This window comes from Apteryx rowi, unplaced genomic scaffold (assembly GCF_003343035.1).
Source record: "Apteryx rowi isolate R43461 unplaced genomic scaffold, aptRow1 scaffold_378, whole genome shotgun sequence".
Lineage (NCBI taxonomy): Eukaryota > Metazoa > Chordata > Aves > Apterygiformes > Apterygidae > Apteryx > Apteryx rowi.
This window is the reverse complement of record NW_020450285.1, coordinates 536197-552880: the sequence shown is the minus strand read 5'-3', so window position 1 is coordinate 552880 and position 16684 is coordinate 536197. Positions and strand designations below refer to the sequence as shown.

At 36.8% G+C, this 16684-nt stretch overlaps 1 protein-coding gene across 1 annotated transcript in view; it reads left to right on the top strand.

Moving 5' to 3' along the window:
- Window positions 1-581: 581 nt before the first annotated feature.
- Window positions 582-16684, top strand: part of ARHGAP42 (Rho GTPase activating protein 42) — a 128014-nt gene continuing 111911 nt past the window's right edge. Inside the window, exon 1 of the mRNA XM_026073787.1 lies at window positions 582-671. Within this exon, the coding sequence (XP_025929572.1) occupies window positions 584-671 (88 nt within the window). The 5' untranslated portion in view covers window positions 582-583. The remainder of the gene's footprint in view (window positions 672-16684) is intronic.

Sequence of the window (16684 nt, the reverse complement as noted above, 5' to 3'; positions counted from 1 at the left end):
GTAGCTTTCTATTACCTGAGGATGCTGTTGTGCCCCTAAATGAATATCTGTACATTTAAAAGAACACAACATTGGGGACAGATACGTGCTGCTTTGGGGACAGAGTTTACGGCTTGGCTTCCGTTAATTTCTTATCCTTACTGCGTCTTTTGATTAGATTTAGCAGATACCAGAATCTTAATTACTATTTTTCCTGGCTTCCAAACAGATATCGTTGGTACTTCCTGAAGGATGTAGAGAGTTGTTGCTTATTTTCTGGGCTTTATCTAGACTGATAGCTTTTTTAAGTCTTGACTGAATTCATTCATTTTCTCATTCATCTCTGCGTTGGCCATTACTATTCCTAATGAAGAAAAGAAGACATCTTTGTGGTTACGCTGATGTTCTGTATTTATGAACTTTGTTTGTCGGTGCGTGTGTACAGTTATATTCAAGTTACCTGCTGTGAAATCTGGCTTGCTTTGACGTTCTTGAATCAGAAGATTGTAAACAGAGCACATGAAGCCTTGCTCCTAGTGAAATGGTGGTGAAGCAATTCTGAATTTCTCTTTTTTTCTCTCTTTCTTGAATTTTAGATTTATCCATGGCAGTGCAAAAATTCTCACAGTCTTTACAAGATTTCCAGTTTGAGTGCATTGGAGACGCTGAAACGGATGACGAAATTAACATTGGTGAGTACCCGCTRTGCTCTCCTTGCAGTAACGTTCTGTATTGTTTCTTACGTATTTGTTAAAACTATTATAATGGGGCAGTTAACTGTTTCAGCTTTAATGGAACATATAACAAATACTAAAACTTTCAGTAAGCAGAGACCGTGCAAGATTTTAAAAATACACAGTGAAATATTGTGTCTTCATGACTTAGCTCGGTTCATGATAGTTCAAAATACTGTTAAGTCAGCTGCAAGGGTTCTAAATTCTGATACTATTTTTGAGTTGCAGCCAGTTTTCTTTGGGATGCAAGTTTCCTGTGAAATAACCTGGATCTGGAAAAGAAAGAAAAAAAACCCACTTAAGTAAGATACAGGAAGTATTTAAGAGCCTAAAAACAGGAATGTTTTCTTTACAACTTGTGCATTCCTAAGTATATAGTTGTTTGAGTTTTAGCCAGTAAAATTTACTAGCTGTTTAATGTTTTGTTTCTGTGCACACCCAGAACTTCTGCATGCRCAGAACTGAACAGCTCAGCATGTCTTGAACATTGCTGTCCTCTAATATCATCAAAATATTCTGTCCCCAGCAGACCTAATCCCGGAAGCATATCCAGAGTATACCTTGTTCTGCTCTGTGGGTGTTTGTGCCTGACAAAATTCAGAAATGCTGCTAATCTTTATTCCAAAACATTGCCGCAAGAGGAAGCAGTTGCAGTGATGCTTTCAGGCAGTAGCACAGCAGTGGGAGCGTTTCAACTCCCTCTTATGAGAGACCTGGATTCTCACCTATCTTCAGACTGAGGATGTCCAATATCACATAGCTCCCGTGTCTCTTCCAAAATATCTGGGAGGAAGAAAGGTGTTTGTTAAACAGTAGTTGCTTCTAAAAATAACTAATTTGGCAGCACAGAGGACCTGAAATACATAGGACTTGAATTTTCTTTAAAAAAAAAAAAAAAGTCTTCATAATGCAGAGAGGAAACAGGGATTTGGGCTTTTCCAAGTTTCTCTCTTGTGTAAACCATTTTAAGTCTCCTCTCCCTTCAGTATTTCCCTTCTTGTGGTTGAATTACCTAATCATTGAACAAAGGGTCTAAGCTGCTTTCTTCCACAGCCAAGGTGGAGATTGCCTAATCCTCATTTTATTACAAAGTGATAGTTAGGAATGTCCTTGGGTATGGCTGGAAGTGTTCTGGGTCACTGTCTTCCATTCAGCTTGTTTGGGGGGTGAGGAAGGGCAGGGGGAGAGGAACCAGCCTTTTTCCTCCCTCCAAACGGCCAGTGATGAGCATAAATCCCTGAGAGATGATGTTTCAGATATGTTCCCATGATGAAAGCTTTATTGGATCTCAGCTTGCCATATTTTACTTCCATGATAAAGGAAGTCATTTGCCTCCTGTTGTACGTTAGCTTACATCTGTAGTTTGAAGATACAGCTTACTTGTCTGAAGCCAGATGCTGAAAAGTTAGAGACTATTGTACTGTGTTCTAACACTTGATTCCTTTGTTATTTTTATCCCTAAGTCCTTAAAACTTTCCTCATTTTGCAGGTATGCTTTTTTCCCCAAACTTTTTTTTTTTAAGAAGTAAAGTACACGTTTTATGTATATATAAAATATATATATATATTTTACAAAAATGTATAAAGGAAGGGTGAAAACATTGAGCTGCTTCTATTCAGGCGTTAAACTAAATACATTTTTCAGGTGTATCAAGTTTGTTGTATCAGCTCAAAAGGGATTTTTTTTTTTTTCATTTACTTCAGGATGACAGTTAAAGATGCARTTTATGATCAAAAATGGTAGCCAGTTGCCCAACTTATTAGCTGTGACATTCAGTCTAAGCTGGGAAGCATGACTTATTTTCTCTTTTCAAACTGTAGCTCCTTCACCAAACTGAGAATGCGTAGCATGACAACTATTGCAAAACTTGTGTGCTCAGCATCATGGCAGCACTTAGGAAAGAATACTTGCATACTAATGATTGTTAGGTAAGACCAGTTGACATAGTGGCATTAATTTAATAGTTTTCTATAGTAAATATGGGTTTGCTAGTGCAAGTCATGTTAATTGAACTGAAACTTCTTTGTGTGTATTAACAAACCAATAGAGAACTGAGAGTCAACTGATACCTGGCAGAACTTTAAAAATGCCTTTGGGAAATTTCTCCTAATGAGCGACAAAGAGGCAGAATAGTCAGTTTTTAGGATGAGAAGATGCTGATTCTTGGCTCCATAGTTTTTTTTTTTTTTTTTTAATTAAGTCAAATGTTTAATCAGCTAATGAATTTTTTATGCCTTTATGAAATCAGTAACTAGAAACATTACTGAGATGATAAAATGGGAAAATACTTTAAAAACTCTTGGAGAGTATGCCAGTCATAACTCTGCTGATATTTAGAAGTTGTGTATTTCTACTAATTAGCAGGTGAATGGATTGATGTTTAGAAATTGATGCCACAAATTAAGTAGAGCAATTCAAAGCCTTGCAGTCTAGTGCCCTGTACAGCTCCTGAACTGTCAGCGACTTTGAAGTTTTTTTTTTTTTTTAAGACATTCATTTACTCCATTTATTGTTAAGATGACATTTTGAAAATTGTAAATATGATTTTTCTAGTTAACAACTGCAGTAGATAGTTAACTTCTTATCTCATACAAACTGGTTTCTCAAATAGCAGGACATAATGATGCCATTATATATTCGAAAGTTGGTGTAGAAGTATAAGAGGGGTATCCTGTCCCAGAGGACAGTGTTTGTATGTCAATTCTGTTCCTCTATAAATTTTAAAACTTTTAAAATGTAGAAATGCATTCTTGTCCAGGGCCATAAAGTACTATATTCTAATTTACTGAATGCAGCACTTTTTTGCTATGCTCTGTGATATATTGCTAAATAATTATATTACAAATGAGTCATATGTGTATGTACTCTTTGGCATTATTCATATTATTTCTTGTCTGGTAGATTTATCTTTTGCATGTTTTATGCATTTAAACTAAATCTACAGTATCTCAAAGTTGCGTGTTCTTCCTGGATTCAATCAGTAACTATTTTTTAAAGACATAAGGATTTTGAATTTAAAAATGAGGTGATTGAGGACAACCAGGACTTTCATTTTTACTTGAAATCTAAATGTAGAAAAGACAAGACATTTTATTGTTTGGACATTAAACAGGCATTTAAAACTATTTAGGAAAAAACAGAGTTCATGAAGTTTGACAGCTGATTTATTTCACTTGGAGCTTCAAAGAAGGGATTTCTGGCTTCTAAAGAAACCATTGGGTTGTCGTGTGCATCAAAGCAGCTTATAAGAGTAAAAGGTAAACTGACAGGAATCAAATCCAAGTCTAACAGAGCTTGAATGATATTGTGTATTGTATAGGATAAACTTTAATTTTTGATCTCCCTAAAGCAGTGACCTAGAATTTGTCCATATCTTTACATCCCCAACAAGCTAGACGTTTGGTCATCATCAAAGACAGCTTTGTATAGATGAATCGTGCTCTCTCGGCCTCCTTCTGCCTTCATCGCTTTTTGTAAGAATGTTCCTTTATCATATCTACGATTGCGCAGCCCAGTGGGAAGTTTTACCTCAGTTTCCAGTGATACTCTGATATATTTTGTACATAAACACCATATATGTATGGAACTTAATACAGTGATTACATTCTGAAGATTATAAAATACGTCTGTTACAGGCTTAATGTTGGAAACCCACCCTAGTATGACCTTCTGAACAAGGCTTCTTCTGTCAGAATTTCATCTTTCCAGTAAAAAAGCAGATAGTATGAAAAACTGGACTTAAATAACACAAATTGTTTTACTAAACCTGTTATCAGAGCCAGAAGTTACTGATTTTTCAGTCTTAAATCCATGATTCTAGACAGTCTGACGTTAGGAAAAAAAAAAGGTTTTGCTAATATATTTCTTTCTTGCCTTAGTGTACAGCTTCACCTTTTTCCAGAAAAAATAGCACCATTCCTAAACAGACTGAAAATAACATGTAAAATATTATTGGGAAAATACTGTGTATAGTGTTTCAATTTTTTCCTGAAAGTTGAAATATCCAGTTTTGAGTTCTGCTAGGAATGTTACTTTAAACAAGAAAGAATCTACTTCCATTTTGAAAAGAAAAATTCTGCTAATTTAGAAGATTTATTTTATRTAGAATTGATTTGAAAGTAGAAAAATGATTTTTACAACACAGGTGGGTGTATATGCGTATGTATTTACAACAAAATGCTGTGGATGTATCCTCTTCACATAAGTTAAGTCATTTCATTGCTTAATTACACAAAATTTTCAAATATTACTTCAAAAAGTTTAGCTTTAACTTTTTTCAAAATTGAAACTCATTTATCAAGGTTTTTTCCTTACCTGTAATAAATATTTGGAACTGAGTTGATGGTTTCATGAGTGTTTTGTTTATTTTTGGCTTATTTTGAAGGAAATACCAGAGTTGACAACTAAAAGCACCATCATTTTTTGCTCTTCTTGCCAACCTGAGCTATAATAATAGCCTTCAATTTRATTTGTATTTCCTGCAACCTGTGCATTTTTAGATACTCTCTTTATGCAGGTCATTAGTTCCAGTACACAAATCATACAACATGTGTAAAAAGTAATTTTTTTAAGCTCCATGACAGACTCTGCATACACAGAATTATGATAGCATTCTTAGTATTTACACAAATCTATCTAGTATTTAATTTACTGGATTATTTGATTTTTATTTGCTCTTTATTTTCTTCTTTCATTACTAATTTTTATGATTTCTTAGGTTTTCTTTTACAAATAGTTCTTCTATAGAAGAGATGATCTTTCTAGAAGAAAAATGTGTATGTCTATTTGTGACTGTATAATGCATTCCTGTATTCTTTCCACATTGCTGCAAGTTATGAAAATTTATCTAATTCTCTTTATAGAAACTTTGAGATTTACTGTGCTTATTTTAGAATCGGGCATTTTGTGCACAGGTTGTAACGTACTCTGCTTTCCTCCTTGAATAAGGAGGCTGACTTGTTCYTCAAATCAAATACAACGTGATTTTTCTAAAATTTTGAGCATCAAAGGATTCATACTATAGCCTTTTCAGGTCTGTCAACAGACTGAATTTGAGAAACAGTGCTTCCCAGTTTTACTAGCCTTTTCAGTAAAAAATGCACACTTAGCAACAACTGTCAGCCTTGTCTCTTCCTCTGTTTTGAAATGCATGTGGCAGCATGTGACCTGCAGCATTACAAGAGCCCTAATAATGCTAATTGGTACGAGAACATGGATATTAGCCCCAGTGGCATGTGGTTCAACTAAGCTGTAATTTTTTGTGCAGTTGAAAAGTTATGCAGGAAGTGACATCTGTGAAGCAACAAATAACACAGTGAATGATAGTGATTAATACAACCCCAAAAGGCATTGTAATAAAGGCTTGATAAAAAAGCCTGTTTTTATCCTGTTTTCTTCTCTGTGTGTGTTATCTGGATTGTGGATGATGCAGATGAAATAATATAATAAATACTACTCAGTACAGTTCTGTCATTGTGCTTTCTTGTTTCTCTAACAAGGTCTTGTCTGTTTGGTTGGTATTAGGAATAGTCATAAATTAGTGTGTTTTAATATGAATAGTGTAAGACTGTGCTCTTCAGAATTAAAAGTAACCAAGGCAAATAAATACATTCTGTTTTTTCTTTTTACATCCCCCCTACGCCAAGATAAAAATCCAAGGTTGGCCATGACAACATTTTACTTTAATATCTGGTTTTCATTAGTCTGTGCTGTTTAGGAAGAAGCACTGAAAGGCATGTATATTTCTCTGTGTGGTTGTTAGTTTTGATATATATTTTTTTCTGTAATCAGAAATGGTTTCAGAGTTGTATTATGACAGATGTTTCAAGTAGCATCAGATGTTCAGTTTAGAAATATAATAGGATTATGAAGCTCCGTAAAATCATTATTATTAATTGAGCCACAAGGAATAGGTCAGATGTTCTAAAATATGTTATCTTCCTGTGTTGGAACAGAGTTCTCTTCGTGCTGCTAGCAGTTGGGGCTCATATGATCTTTGCTGACTCACATCCGAAGTCATTAATGGGGCGATAAAATTGCTGGTAACTAGCCATCTGTAGAACTGTTAATTCACCAGGCAATTATGTTGTATATAGCAGCTTAGTTACAAGCTGAACTTTCAGAAATCAGCTAAAACATGTTAGGGATGGAGAACTCTTTTTTTTTTTTTTTTTTTTTTCTTTTAAGCGAAGAAAGAACTTTAACCATAATTTTTGGTTAGAACTGCTGTGTTCTTGTTTGAGTTGAGCAAGCATGCCAGAAGCTCACAGTCTTTTCTTTGCTTGTACTGTGCATCCACATGCCTAATGCTTTCAAGTTAGCTGCTGTGTGCCCCCTTCGAGAGCTTGTTAGAGGATAACATCCTGTCATCCTAAGCAGTAAATAGAGGGATCTGCATTGGGAATTTTGTGTCTAAAACTATGCAAATAAAAGCAAAATTCAGAAGGTTCCCCCACCTCTTGTAACAGTTTAAAAGGTTAATAGGCATTAAAAAGTGCCAATTTACTTTTTTTTTTTTTAAGTGGAATAGACTATGCACAAAGTGCTCTATTAAAAAAAAAAAAAAAAAGTGGAAAATATTATAGGAGCTTTTTGCCGTAGGCTTTATGCCTAAGTGTGTGGAGGCAAATCTTGATAGATGGACATTGCAATCTCTAAGTTAGAATGCAAGCTCTTTTGGAGCCACTTGGAGGCTAATCAGGAATGTACCTGCCAAGCTGGCCATGATTTCAAGCCGCTGTATCTTCATTTAATTTATTGTGCAGTGGTTCTTGGATTTTCCTGGGTGTTTCACAATTAATTTTTTAATACCCTAGCCATCTACAGTCTGAATCACTTGGATATCTTATAGGTCACCTCATTAACCTGTTGAGATTAGCTTGGACGTTCAAGTAGGCTCTTCCTAGAGTTAATATTCTACTGTGCTTTGGACTGAATTCCCCTTTGTAACCAGGTTTCTGAATGGCATTGTCAAATAAGTATAATAAGAATTCCAGTGGCTCAGGTATATTGCTGCCTTATCAGACCTAAGAAAGGAGGAGGATCTTGCCGCCACCTTGAGGGTGGAGTTCCGGGCATGGGTTTTGTTAGCGTAGGCATCATCCCAATAACTTTTTTTTTCTCCTCAGTGCCTGAGTGTGTTGACCTTGTGGAGCACATTAGAGACATATTTACCAAAGGCGTTTTTTCAGATGGGTGGGAAAGGATTGAATCCTGAATTAGCATAGAAGGCTATTTGTGATTAACTTTGAATTTGCATAGAAACATTGCATACTGTTTTTCTATATTGATTACCTGCCTAGATTTGCCAGCTTTTTATTTTTCCCAGTTGGAAGAATGAATTTTAAGCTTAACTTTTTAGGTGACCTTCAAAGCAGCTTTGCCTAAGCCACCTGTGAGAACAGAACAGATTTGTTTGTTACTGCTGTTGGACTATTTTTATCTGCAAAAGTTAAACAGTAACATATTATGGGAGGTACTCAGCACATTCAAAATGTGAAATGTCTGAAATATTTGTTTAAAATCTGTTTCTACCATTATTTTTTATCTCTGTTGCATATTTAAACAAATGCCACCTTTCTTCAGAACACTATTGTTTCTCAAAACAAATGAGGGATCCTGTGTTAGTGCTAGCATCCCATAGAGGCTTCAAAACAGCATCTGCACCAGAARAAGGAGGTTGGCATTCTGTTGGTCCAGCCCACAGATCTTGTTTTTGCTTGTAGAGGATCAAAGGAGGCTGACAAAGCAGGAAATAAAATAATGTTGCAGTAGGCCTTTATCTATGCAGGAGGAAAAGGTAAAATAAGAAAACAAGGCCTAGATTATTGATTTCTTTTTCTCCAAGATACATATCAGAAGGTTGTTAAGAAGATTTGCGTGCTTCATTCCCTGTTACCTTTAAGTGCTTATTCAAATGGTAGAAATTAGACAGGCGTGGCTGATGCAGTTACCTCCCTTCCTGTCTGCTCTACCCTTCTCCCCCAACAGGAGTAGCTGGATGTGAAACAGAGGAGCTGCAGTTCACATGCTGGTGTGTTAAGGGAGGCTAAAATTAGTGCCGGTTCGTCCTAATAGACAGGACTGCAAACTGCGATGTCTCAGGCTGCCACTTGGCTTGGAGCTTGGGTTGCTTACAGAAGGAGGTTGATGCAGGTGATTGACAGTGAAAGCTTTAGCTGTCCTGGTGCGTTCTGCTAAGTAGATTAAATGAGTCAACATTTGATCTGAACAACTGAATAGGCAAATATATCCCTGCCACAGGTCAAGGCGAAGCATCTTTTTTGTCCCTCATTAATACATTAATTATTTGAACTCTTGTAGATGCTTTCTACTTTATCATCCTCATTCCATGCCTTTAACATTCTTCTTCCTCCCTCCTTTTTCTCAGCCTAGTTATTGTCCAGCTCCACGATTACTTCTAGAACTGGGGATCCCAGCAGAAGTATCACACAATGAATGTGAATGCCTGTAGGGAGACAGTTACAGCTGGAGGCCTGGAGAATTTCCTTTACAGAGCTGGTTTGAAAATAATTGGTAGGGAAGTGTCTACTCTTGCTGCTCATAGTGTACTTGTTCTATTAATAGSACCTAACACTTTAGAGCTGTCAAGCTGGTACACCTCTTGAGCAATAGGCACTCATTTTCAAAAGCAGGTAGTGGTTTGATCAGCTTTGATATTTATCTTCAGGCTTGAACAAATCAGATGAGGAATTTGACTTTTGAAAGGGTTTTGATTTTAGAAAGTACAAAGTTCAGCATTTTAAACACAGGATGTCCTTAATCACTTTGTAGGCCCAAATTCAACAAAGCAATTACAGCAAACCTAACATTTGTTGAGGTATTTGTTGATGTTGTTCATAATTAAAGTGCTTCACCATTCAAGTAATAAATGCAATGAATTTTACAAAATGGAAAAAAGTATTAATGATTCTCAGCTGTGTTCTGCAATATATTACTTTTCCTTCCTCTTATTTCAGCACCCACATACAGCCACCCACATGTAAGGTTTATACAGCTGGAAAGATAGAAATACTGGCTTCTTCCCCTCATTTGAAGTGTGGATGCGCCTCTAAAGAGTCAGTGATCTAGCAAGCCTGAAGTGTAGTTGTAGTTACTTCCAGTTCCAATGTTTATGGAATGCTAGGGTTGAATATTACTTTTTCAATTTGATATATTACCCAATGCTCTTCTCCATATTATCTTATTATCTGTTCAGAAAATTTGAGTATGAAGTAGCAGTTGCTTTCTTAATTAAAATTAATGATTTGTGTTTCTAGTCAATTTATATCACAGTCCTTTCCAGTGAGATTTTGCAGAGGAGGAGGCAGCAAAGGAAAACAGCAGAGGCTTGGAGGAATCTGTGACTTAACCAGAATCTGCCTTTGATCTTATCTAGTCCTGAATATCTAGTCCTGTGGTTTTCAAAGCTGTTCTTTCTGTGACAGGCCTTGGATATCAGTCAGCTCTGCAGAAGTCTGATCTGTTCAAGTCAAAGGTTAATAGTTAATTTACTTAAAGACTCATTCAGGCGTGATGGACTTTTACAGTATACAAAGTTATGCCACTAGTTTCAATAGGGGCCAAATCAAGCTGGTAGGGTTTCAAAGTAYGTCTCCAAGAACTCAACTTCTGTGCACAAAAAAGGGTGACTAGTGAAACCACATGAAAATTGCTTCATTGCCAGTTGCACCAAAGGTAATGAATTAAATATTTGTTCTCCACGCCCTGTTGAGTTATGCAGCAAAGGTACCTCAGTCCTGTGGCTGCCTTTGCATGTGGCTCCATCAGGTGGAAACAGAGGCTGATTCCTCTTTTAATATCRGTTGACAAGTGTGATAATTTTAAACCCTCTTTTATAATGGCATAGAAATGCAGTTTCTTAGTGCCCCCTTGGCTAAAACTCTTACATATATATTCTGTTAAAACATCGTGGAGGTATAAGATTTGTCCTTTTCAGTCCAAGTGTATCAGTATCTTATCTAGGCAGTGGCTAGTACCAGAAGCCTCCACTTCTCTATAGGAGTATAAAGGAAGGGGGGAGACAAGAAACAGTCATTTACTAATTTGTGAAAGGGTTTTTATGATGTGGTTTTCTGTGTGAGCAAGTGACTGCGTGGGATTATSTGGGAGATCCATACAGTCCCTTATTTCTGACAAAACAGAACAAATTTAATAATAGATGATTATGGAATACTTTATTAGGTAGTTTTCCTTGTTACTCTGGACAAGAAGCAGAGAAGCCCTGTGGAACTGGAGTTGCTAATACAGGAGACAACATACCATTCCACATTAGTAGCTTAAGCTCTGCCCTCAATAAAAACAGTGGTTAAGCCTATATTGATGTTCCCAGAACAGCTGGGTCACTTCTGAGTGCTGTTGAAAATTCTTCCCTTAAATGTGTAATGCCTGTGAATCTTGTCAAAACTTCTGATATTTTATGGCAGTGATATTAAAGGAGAATTATGCATAGAGATTTAAAAGAAAATTAAGCAAGTGGCTTCCCCCCTCCCCAATAAAAAGCTACTGTGCCAGTGGTTTACAAGTGGTGATTAACCAGATTAACCCGCAGTGGAGATATGTAGTCTCTGTGTGTCACTTGTGAACACCTGACTATGGTCTGCGGCAGTTGTGTATTGTGGGCAGTAGCTCATAAAGGAAAAGTATCTGTCAAAGCCAAATCATTAATAGAGTGGATTTGTCRGAACAAATACCATATTCTTATGTTTCTCCACTGATATTTCCACAAATTGTAGTAGAAATTGATCCATGTTTTTGAAATAAGATATGCCTCCCTGACTTACGGTTATGTCCTTCAGACCTACTGAAGGTGGGAGACTCATCTTCTTGGACTCCCTGTATTATTTAATGGAGAGAGGAGCCTACCTTTGCTAGCTTAATTGCTGAGATGATTTAAAAGCTTTCTGCTCTTGCGTCAAGATGTCACATGTTAGGAGAGATTCTGTAGACTAGTAGTGGTCTATATTGGGCTTTTTATACCAAAGCTCTACTAGTGTTTTAGATTCTGACTTACTGCTTTGATTGGGGTGAATCAATATGTTACTGTTCTTAGATTGTTTTCTTGTCTGCCCAGCCATCTCAGACTGTAAACTGTGTGGGCCTCAGATAGCATTTTGCTTTGTGTTTGTAAGCTCTGCCATAGGGAGTTGCTATTTTAGGGTGAAGGTTGGGTACATGCAGTGAAAACAAAAAGTTGTAGAACTCTGGCTGATGCTTATAGTCAAGTCTGTCAAGTATAAGGCTCAGTTACTGATTCTTTAGGATTAATTTCAGAATGTATTTTATAAGAAGAATTTGCAAAATAGAAAATAATTCAATTTGGAGATTTGTCTATTTATTTTCAAAATATTTATTACTTGTATAACCAGCATACAATGAGAGGACAGGGTAGATATATTAGCTGTTTTTTGAATGAAGCATTTATTATAACTGTGGTGGTATTTGAATAATTGCTTTATTATTATTATTATTATTATTTTTACTAACATACTGTGGGATAGACAGCCACCTTAAAAAATCTTTAGGAACTTTTAGAAACATTTTGCCTTTGCTTGATTCATCTAGAATTTTCTACTTGGATTTGGTTTGTGAGGTTCAGCATGAATAGGGCATGTCAATTTACTGATATTAAGTGAAGTAGTTGGATTGGTTTAAATTGCATAACATTGCATGACTTAGGGTTATCTCTGAGTGTTGTGTTTGACAAGTGCTGACAGTGAATCTAGAGCTTCTAGATAACCTGACTTTTCTTTCTTGCAAGTTTACTTAATTTGTACATAAATATATGCGGCATTTTATAGACTCTTGTTGAAAAGGAGTGGAGTGGAAAGCATGAATGTCTTGGCTTAAGACGTTCCTTTAACTCTTGCCTAAGGCTTACATTACTTGTCTACGTGCCTGTGATACAGTAACTACCTTTTATAGCAAAGAATTCTCAAGCATGATACTGTTTGTAACTGGATTTAGTTACTTAACTGACAAAGTTTTCAGTAAATCCCCGACAATTCTTTAATGGGAAAAAGGATTTTTACTTCTAATAGTAGCAACCCTTTGTTTTATGCTTTACATGTGTTTAGAAGTAAAATCATCATAAAATACTTTGCTATATTTGCTCATTAAGTTGGGCAATATAAAAATATTTTTGAGCTAAAATTTCATTTGCCTAATATGGCATGTACATATTAGTCTGTACTTGCAAATACATCTTGCAAAGCTTTGATTAAGCTTAGATCTTGATTTGTTGCATCATGTGGTGCATGATAGTCTGTACTTTGAGGCACATGTTTATGGTTCTCAAGCAAAAGATTCCATTTTTGCTGTCGAACTTGCTGGCCTTTTTTGCTCTTTTGTTGCCTTGACATTGTGACAAAACCCAGGAGACTGGACAGAGGAAATGCTTGTGTCCTTTCATGTGGATCACTCCTTGAAAAAACATGGGCACTGAACGCCAAAGAACAGTGGAGGGTCAAGCAAAGAGAATATTAATAAATTTGTGCTAGTTTGCTTTCTGTTTTTGTCTTCATGGGGAATTTGGAGCACCCATTACCTTGCCACAGCTATCTCTGTGTGCTAGTACCACAGGGAGCCAATATGCTCCAAATTATGATGCAGAGGACCAGATACCACTGCATTTACCCAGGATTTACAGAGCTGCAACTCAAATGAAGTGGGGATAAGCCTGGTTTTTTTGTATGTTTATCTTTGGTTATGTGGATTTCAGTAGTGATGCTCTGATCAAATTCTTTGCTTGCCATTATTTTAGTGGAAGATGTAATCTTCCTTAGAGAACAATGCAGAGCCCTTGTCTCCATTCTGTGTTTTTGTTTTTTTTTTCCTTGCTTTCTCATTTGTCATCTCTGTGTCTCTGTCTCTCTCTTATCATACTTTCTTTTTGATCCTGGTATATGACGAACGTGTTTGGCATGTTCTTGTAAGTTAGCATCCTTTTTTTCAATAGATGAGAAAATGGGGCAACAAATATGTTTCTTCAGAATTCAGGGAAGGAATTGCCACAGGAAACTAAATTACTGCTTTAAGTTATGCTCTCTGTGTTACACTATTATAGCTATAGTTACTATTCATTTTTCTTATGGGCGTGTCTGTATTAACTCAGGATAAACAGTCTTTGAAATGGGATGGGAAGTTTTTTGATTTTTAGTTATCAGAGTGGAAAGTTTAAATTCAGGATTAAGTACAACTTGCTTCAAAATCTGAAAGATTAAAATAAATGCCATAGTACTAATTCATTAAAAGCATTGGATTAAGCCCTCGTAGAGTTTACTTACAGTACTAATTACAGAGTATATAGTAAGAATGTTATTTTATTGAGACTGAAATTGCTTCACGTTGCCTACTCTAAGCATGTTTTGATTGCATAAAGAGAACAGCACAGTCTGCATATAGTTGCATATACCTTTGTGTAGCTCCCCGTGACGGAATTCTTCCAGGGAATTTGTGGTTATTGGGACTGTAAATTTAAACCACTGTCTGCTGGTAGAATTTGCTGTCAATCTGAGAGTGGGTGTGGGGGGTGTTTCCATATCATTTTAAAACCTGTACACTTGAATCTTTGCTTCAGCTGGTGTCTTTCACTACCAGAGTAATTTTTCATTGTATTACAGGAAGGTACTAATAGTTGCTGTTTCTGTTCTTATGGAGGCCATGATAAATGTAAACACAGACTGAAGGAATGCATGAGGTCTTTATTACAGATCCATAAAATCTGATACCCAGATTAGGGAAGTAAGAGAAACCAAATGGGAGAATAACTAACATCATCCAATATTATTTTCTTAACCTAAACAAAACTGAAACCCTTGAAGAGTTGAACCATTATTTTGCCATTATCACTATTTTCTTTAACACTTTAAAATTGTAACGTAATGTATCTTTTGACACCACTGCTGAGCTAAAAGTTGCAGTTTGTCTGACATGCTGTTAGCTTGCAAACTGAAATTTGGTTGAATACAAAAGTAATATTACCTTAAGCCTGAATGAAAGACAGCATTTACTCTGTTTCTTCTAATATCTTGGGAATGAAGCCCAGAAGACAATGAAATTGGTAAGAAAACAACTATTTTGAATCCTCCCCCTCTCCTCTAGTCTTCTCCTCTGTTTTATCTTCTACTTTTCAGGAAAAATTACTTTAGGAAAACTTTGAGATCTGTACCATATTAAAGTTTGCTGATGGTACAAACTGGGAGGAGTGGCTGATACACCAGAGGGCTGTGCTGCCATTCAGAGAGACCTGGACAGGCTGGAGAGGTGGGCGGAGAGGAACCTCATGAAGTTCAACAAAGGCAAGTGCAGGGTCCTGCACCTAGGGAGGAATAACCCCATGCACCAGKACAGGTTGGGGGTTGACCTGCTGGAAAGCAGCTCTGCSGAGAAGGACCTGGGGGTCCTGGTGGATAACACATTGACCATGAGGCAGCAATGTGCCCTTGTGGCCAAGAAGACCAATGGTATCTGGGGTTGCATCAGGAAGAGTGTTGCCAGCAGGTCGAGAGAGGTGATCCTTCACCTCTCCTCAGCCCTGGTGAGGCCACATCTGGAGTGCTGTGTCCAGTTCTGGGCTCCCCAGTACAAGAGAGACATGGAGTTACTGGAGTGAGTCAAGTGGAGCGCTACATAGATAATTAGGRGACTGGAGCATCTCTCATATGAGGAAAGAATGAGAGATCTGGGACTCTTCAGCCTGGAGAAGAGAGGACTGAGGGGAGATCTTCAGTGCATTTAAATATCTCAAGGGAGGCTGTAGAGAGGATGGAGCCAGACTGTTTTCAGTGGTGCCCAGTGACAGGACGAGAGGCAGCAAGCACAAACTGAAACACAGGAAGCTCCATCTGAACATAAGGAAAAACTTCTTTACTGTGAGGGTGACTGAGCCCTGGAACAGGTTGCCCAGAGAGGTGGTGGAGTCTCCATCCTTGGAGATATTCAGAAATCGTCTGGACGCAATCCTGGGCCACATGCTCTCGGTGACTGTGGTTGAGCAGGGGTGTTGGACTAGATGATCTCCAGAGGTCCCTTCCAACCTCAACCATTCTGTGTGATTCTGTTTCTCCAAAAATGTTGCCATTTAGAAAGTGAGGGAAAATGACCTACAGTAAAAATGGTAGATGAAATAAATACCTGCAGCCAACAAAAAAAGTAAAAACCTGAAGAATAATTGGGAAGATCTAGTAGGCATATACTTGTCCGAATACACCTTTTCTGAAAATCTTAAAAAAAATTTTTTTTTTTGTAGGAATATTTTGCATTTGTCTTGTACTACTATTTTTTAAATTATATTACAGCAGTACTCAAAGACCTAATCAGATTGGGTTATGAAATATTTATGAATTGCACAAATCATTCTTTATTCCAGAGAGTTTGCAGACTCACCAATGCTGCAACTTGTTCACTTTGTGCTGAACTGTGTCTGTAATTCCATTTAAAGCTATAGATATCTGTACATTTTCAGAGTTTTAGAGTTTTTACTCAATAGAAAAAAAGGAAGAAAATGAAATGGTAACAAACCTTTTAATAGTCCAGATTGTGCCAATGCAAAAGGAAATCTTTCTATTTTATATAAGATATGGATTATAGTTGAACATATAGACAACTATTCAAAAACAAAGAGGCTTTTGGGACCTTATTTCAAGACATTTCTGTTTTGGATTTACATTTTGGTATGTTGAAAACTTACTGCAGTGATGACATTTTGAGACATCCAGTTTAACTACCTTCAGAGATACACTACAAATCCCTTATGTCTTTTATAGGAGATCTGTGATTTCTGCTAGGTGTAAAGTACTGAGAAAGCAGGTTAATGTCTCTTTATTACAGGTATTTGTGGTGGCCTGCCAGTGGTTATCTGAAATTCGTGATGTTTTCTGTCCAATCAGCAAAAAGGGCTGTTGTTCCACTTGTCCTACTTTTTTTTCCCGTATTTTCAATATGGCTTAAA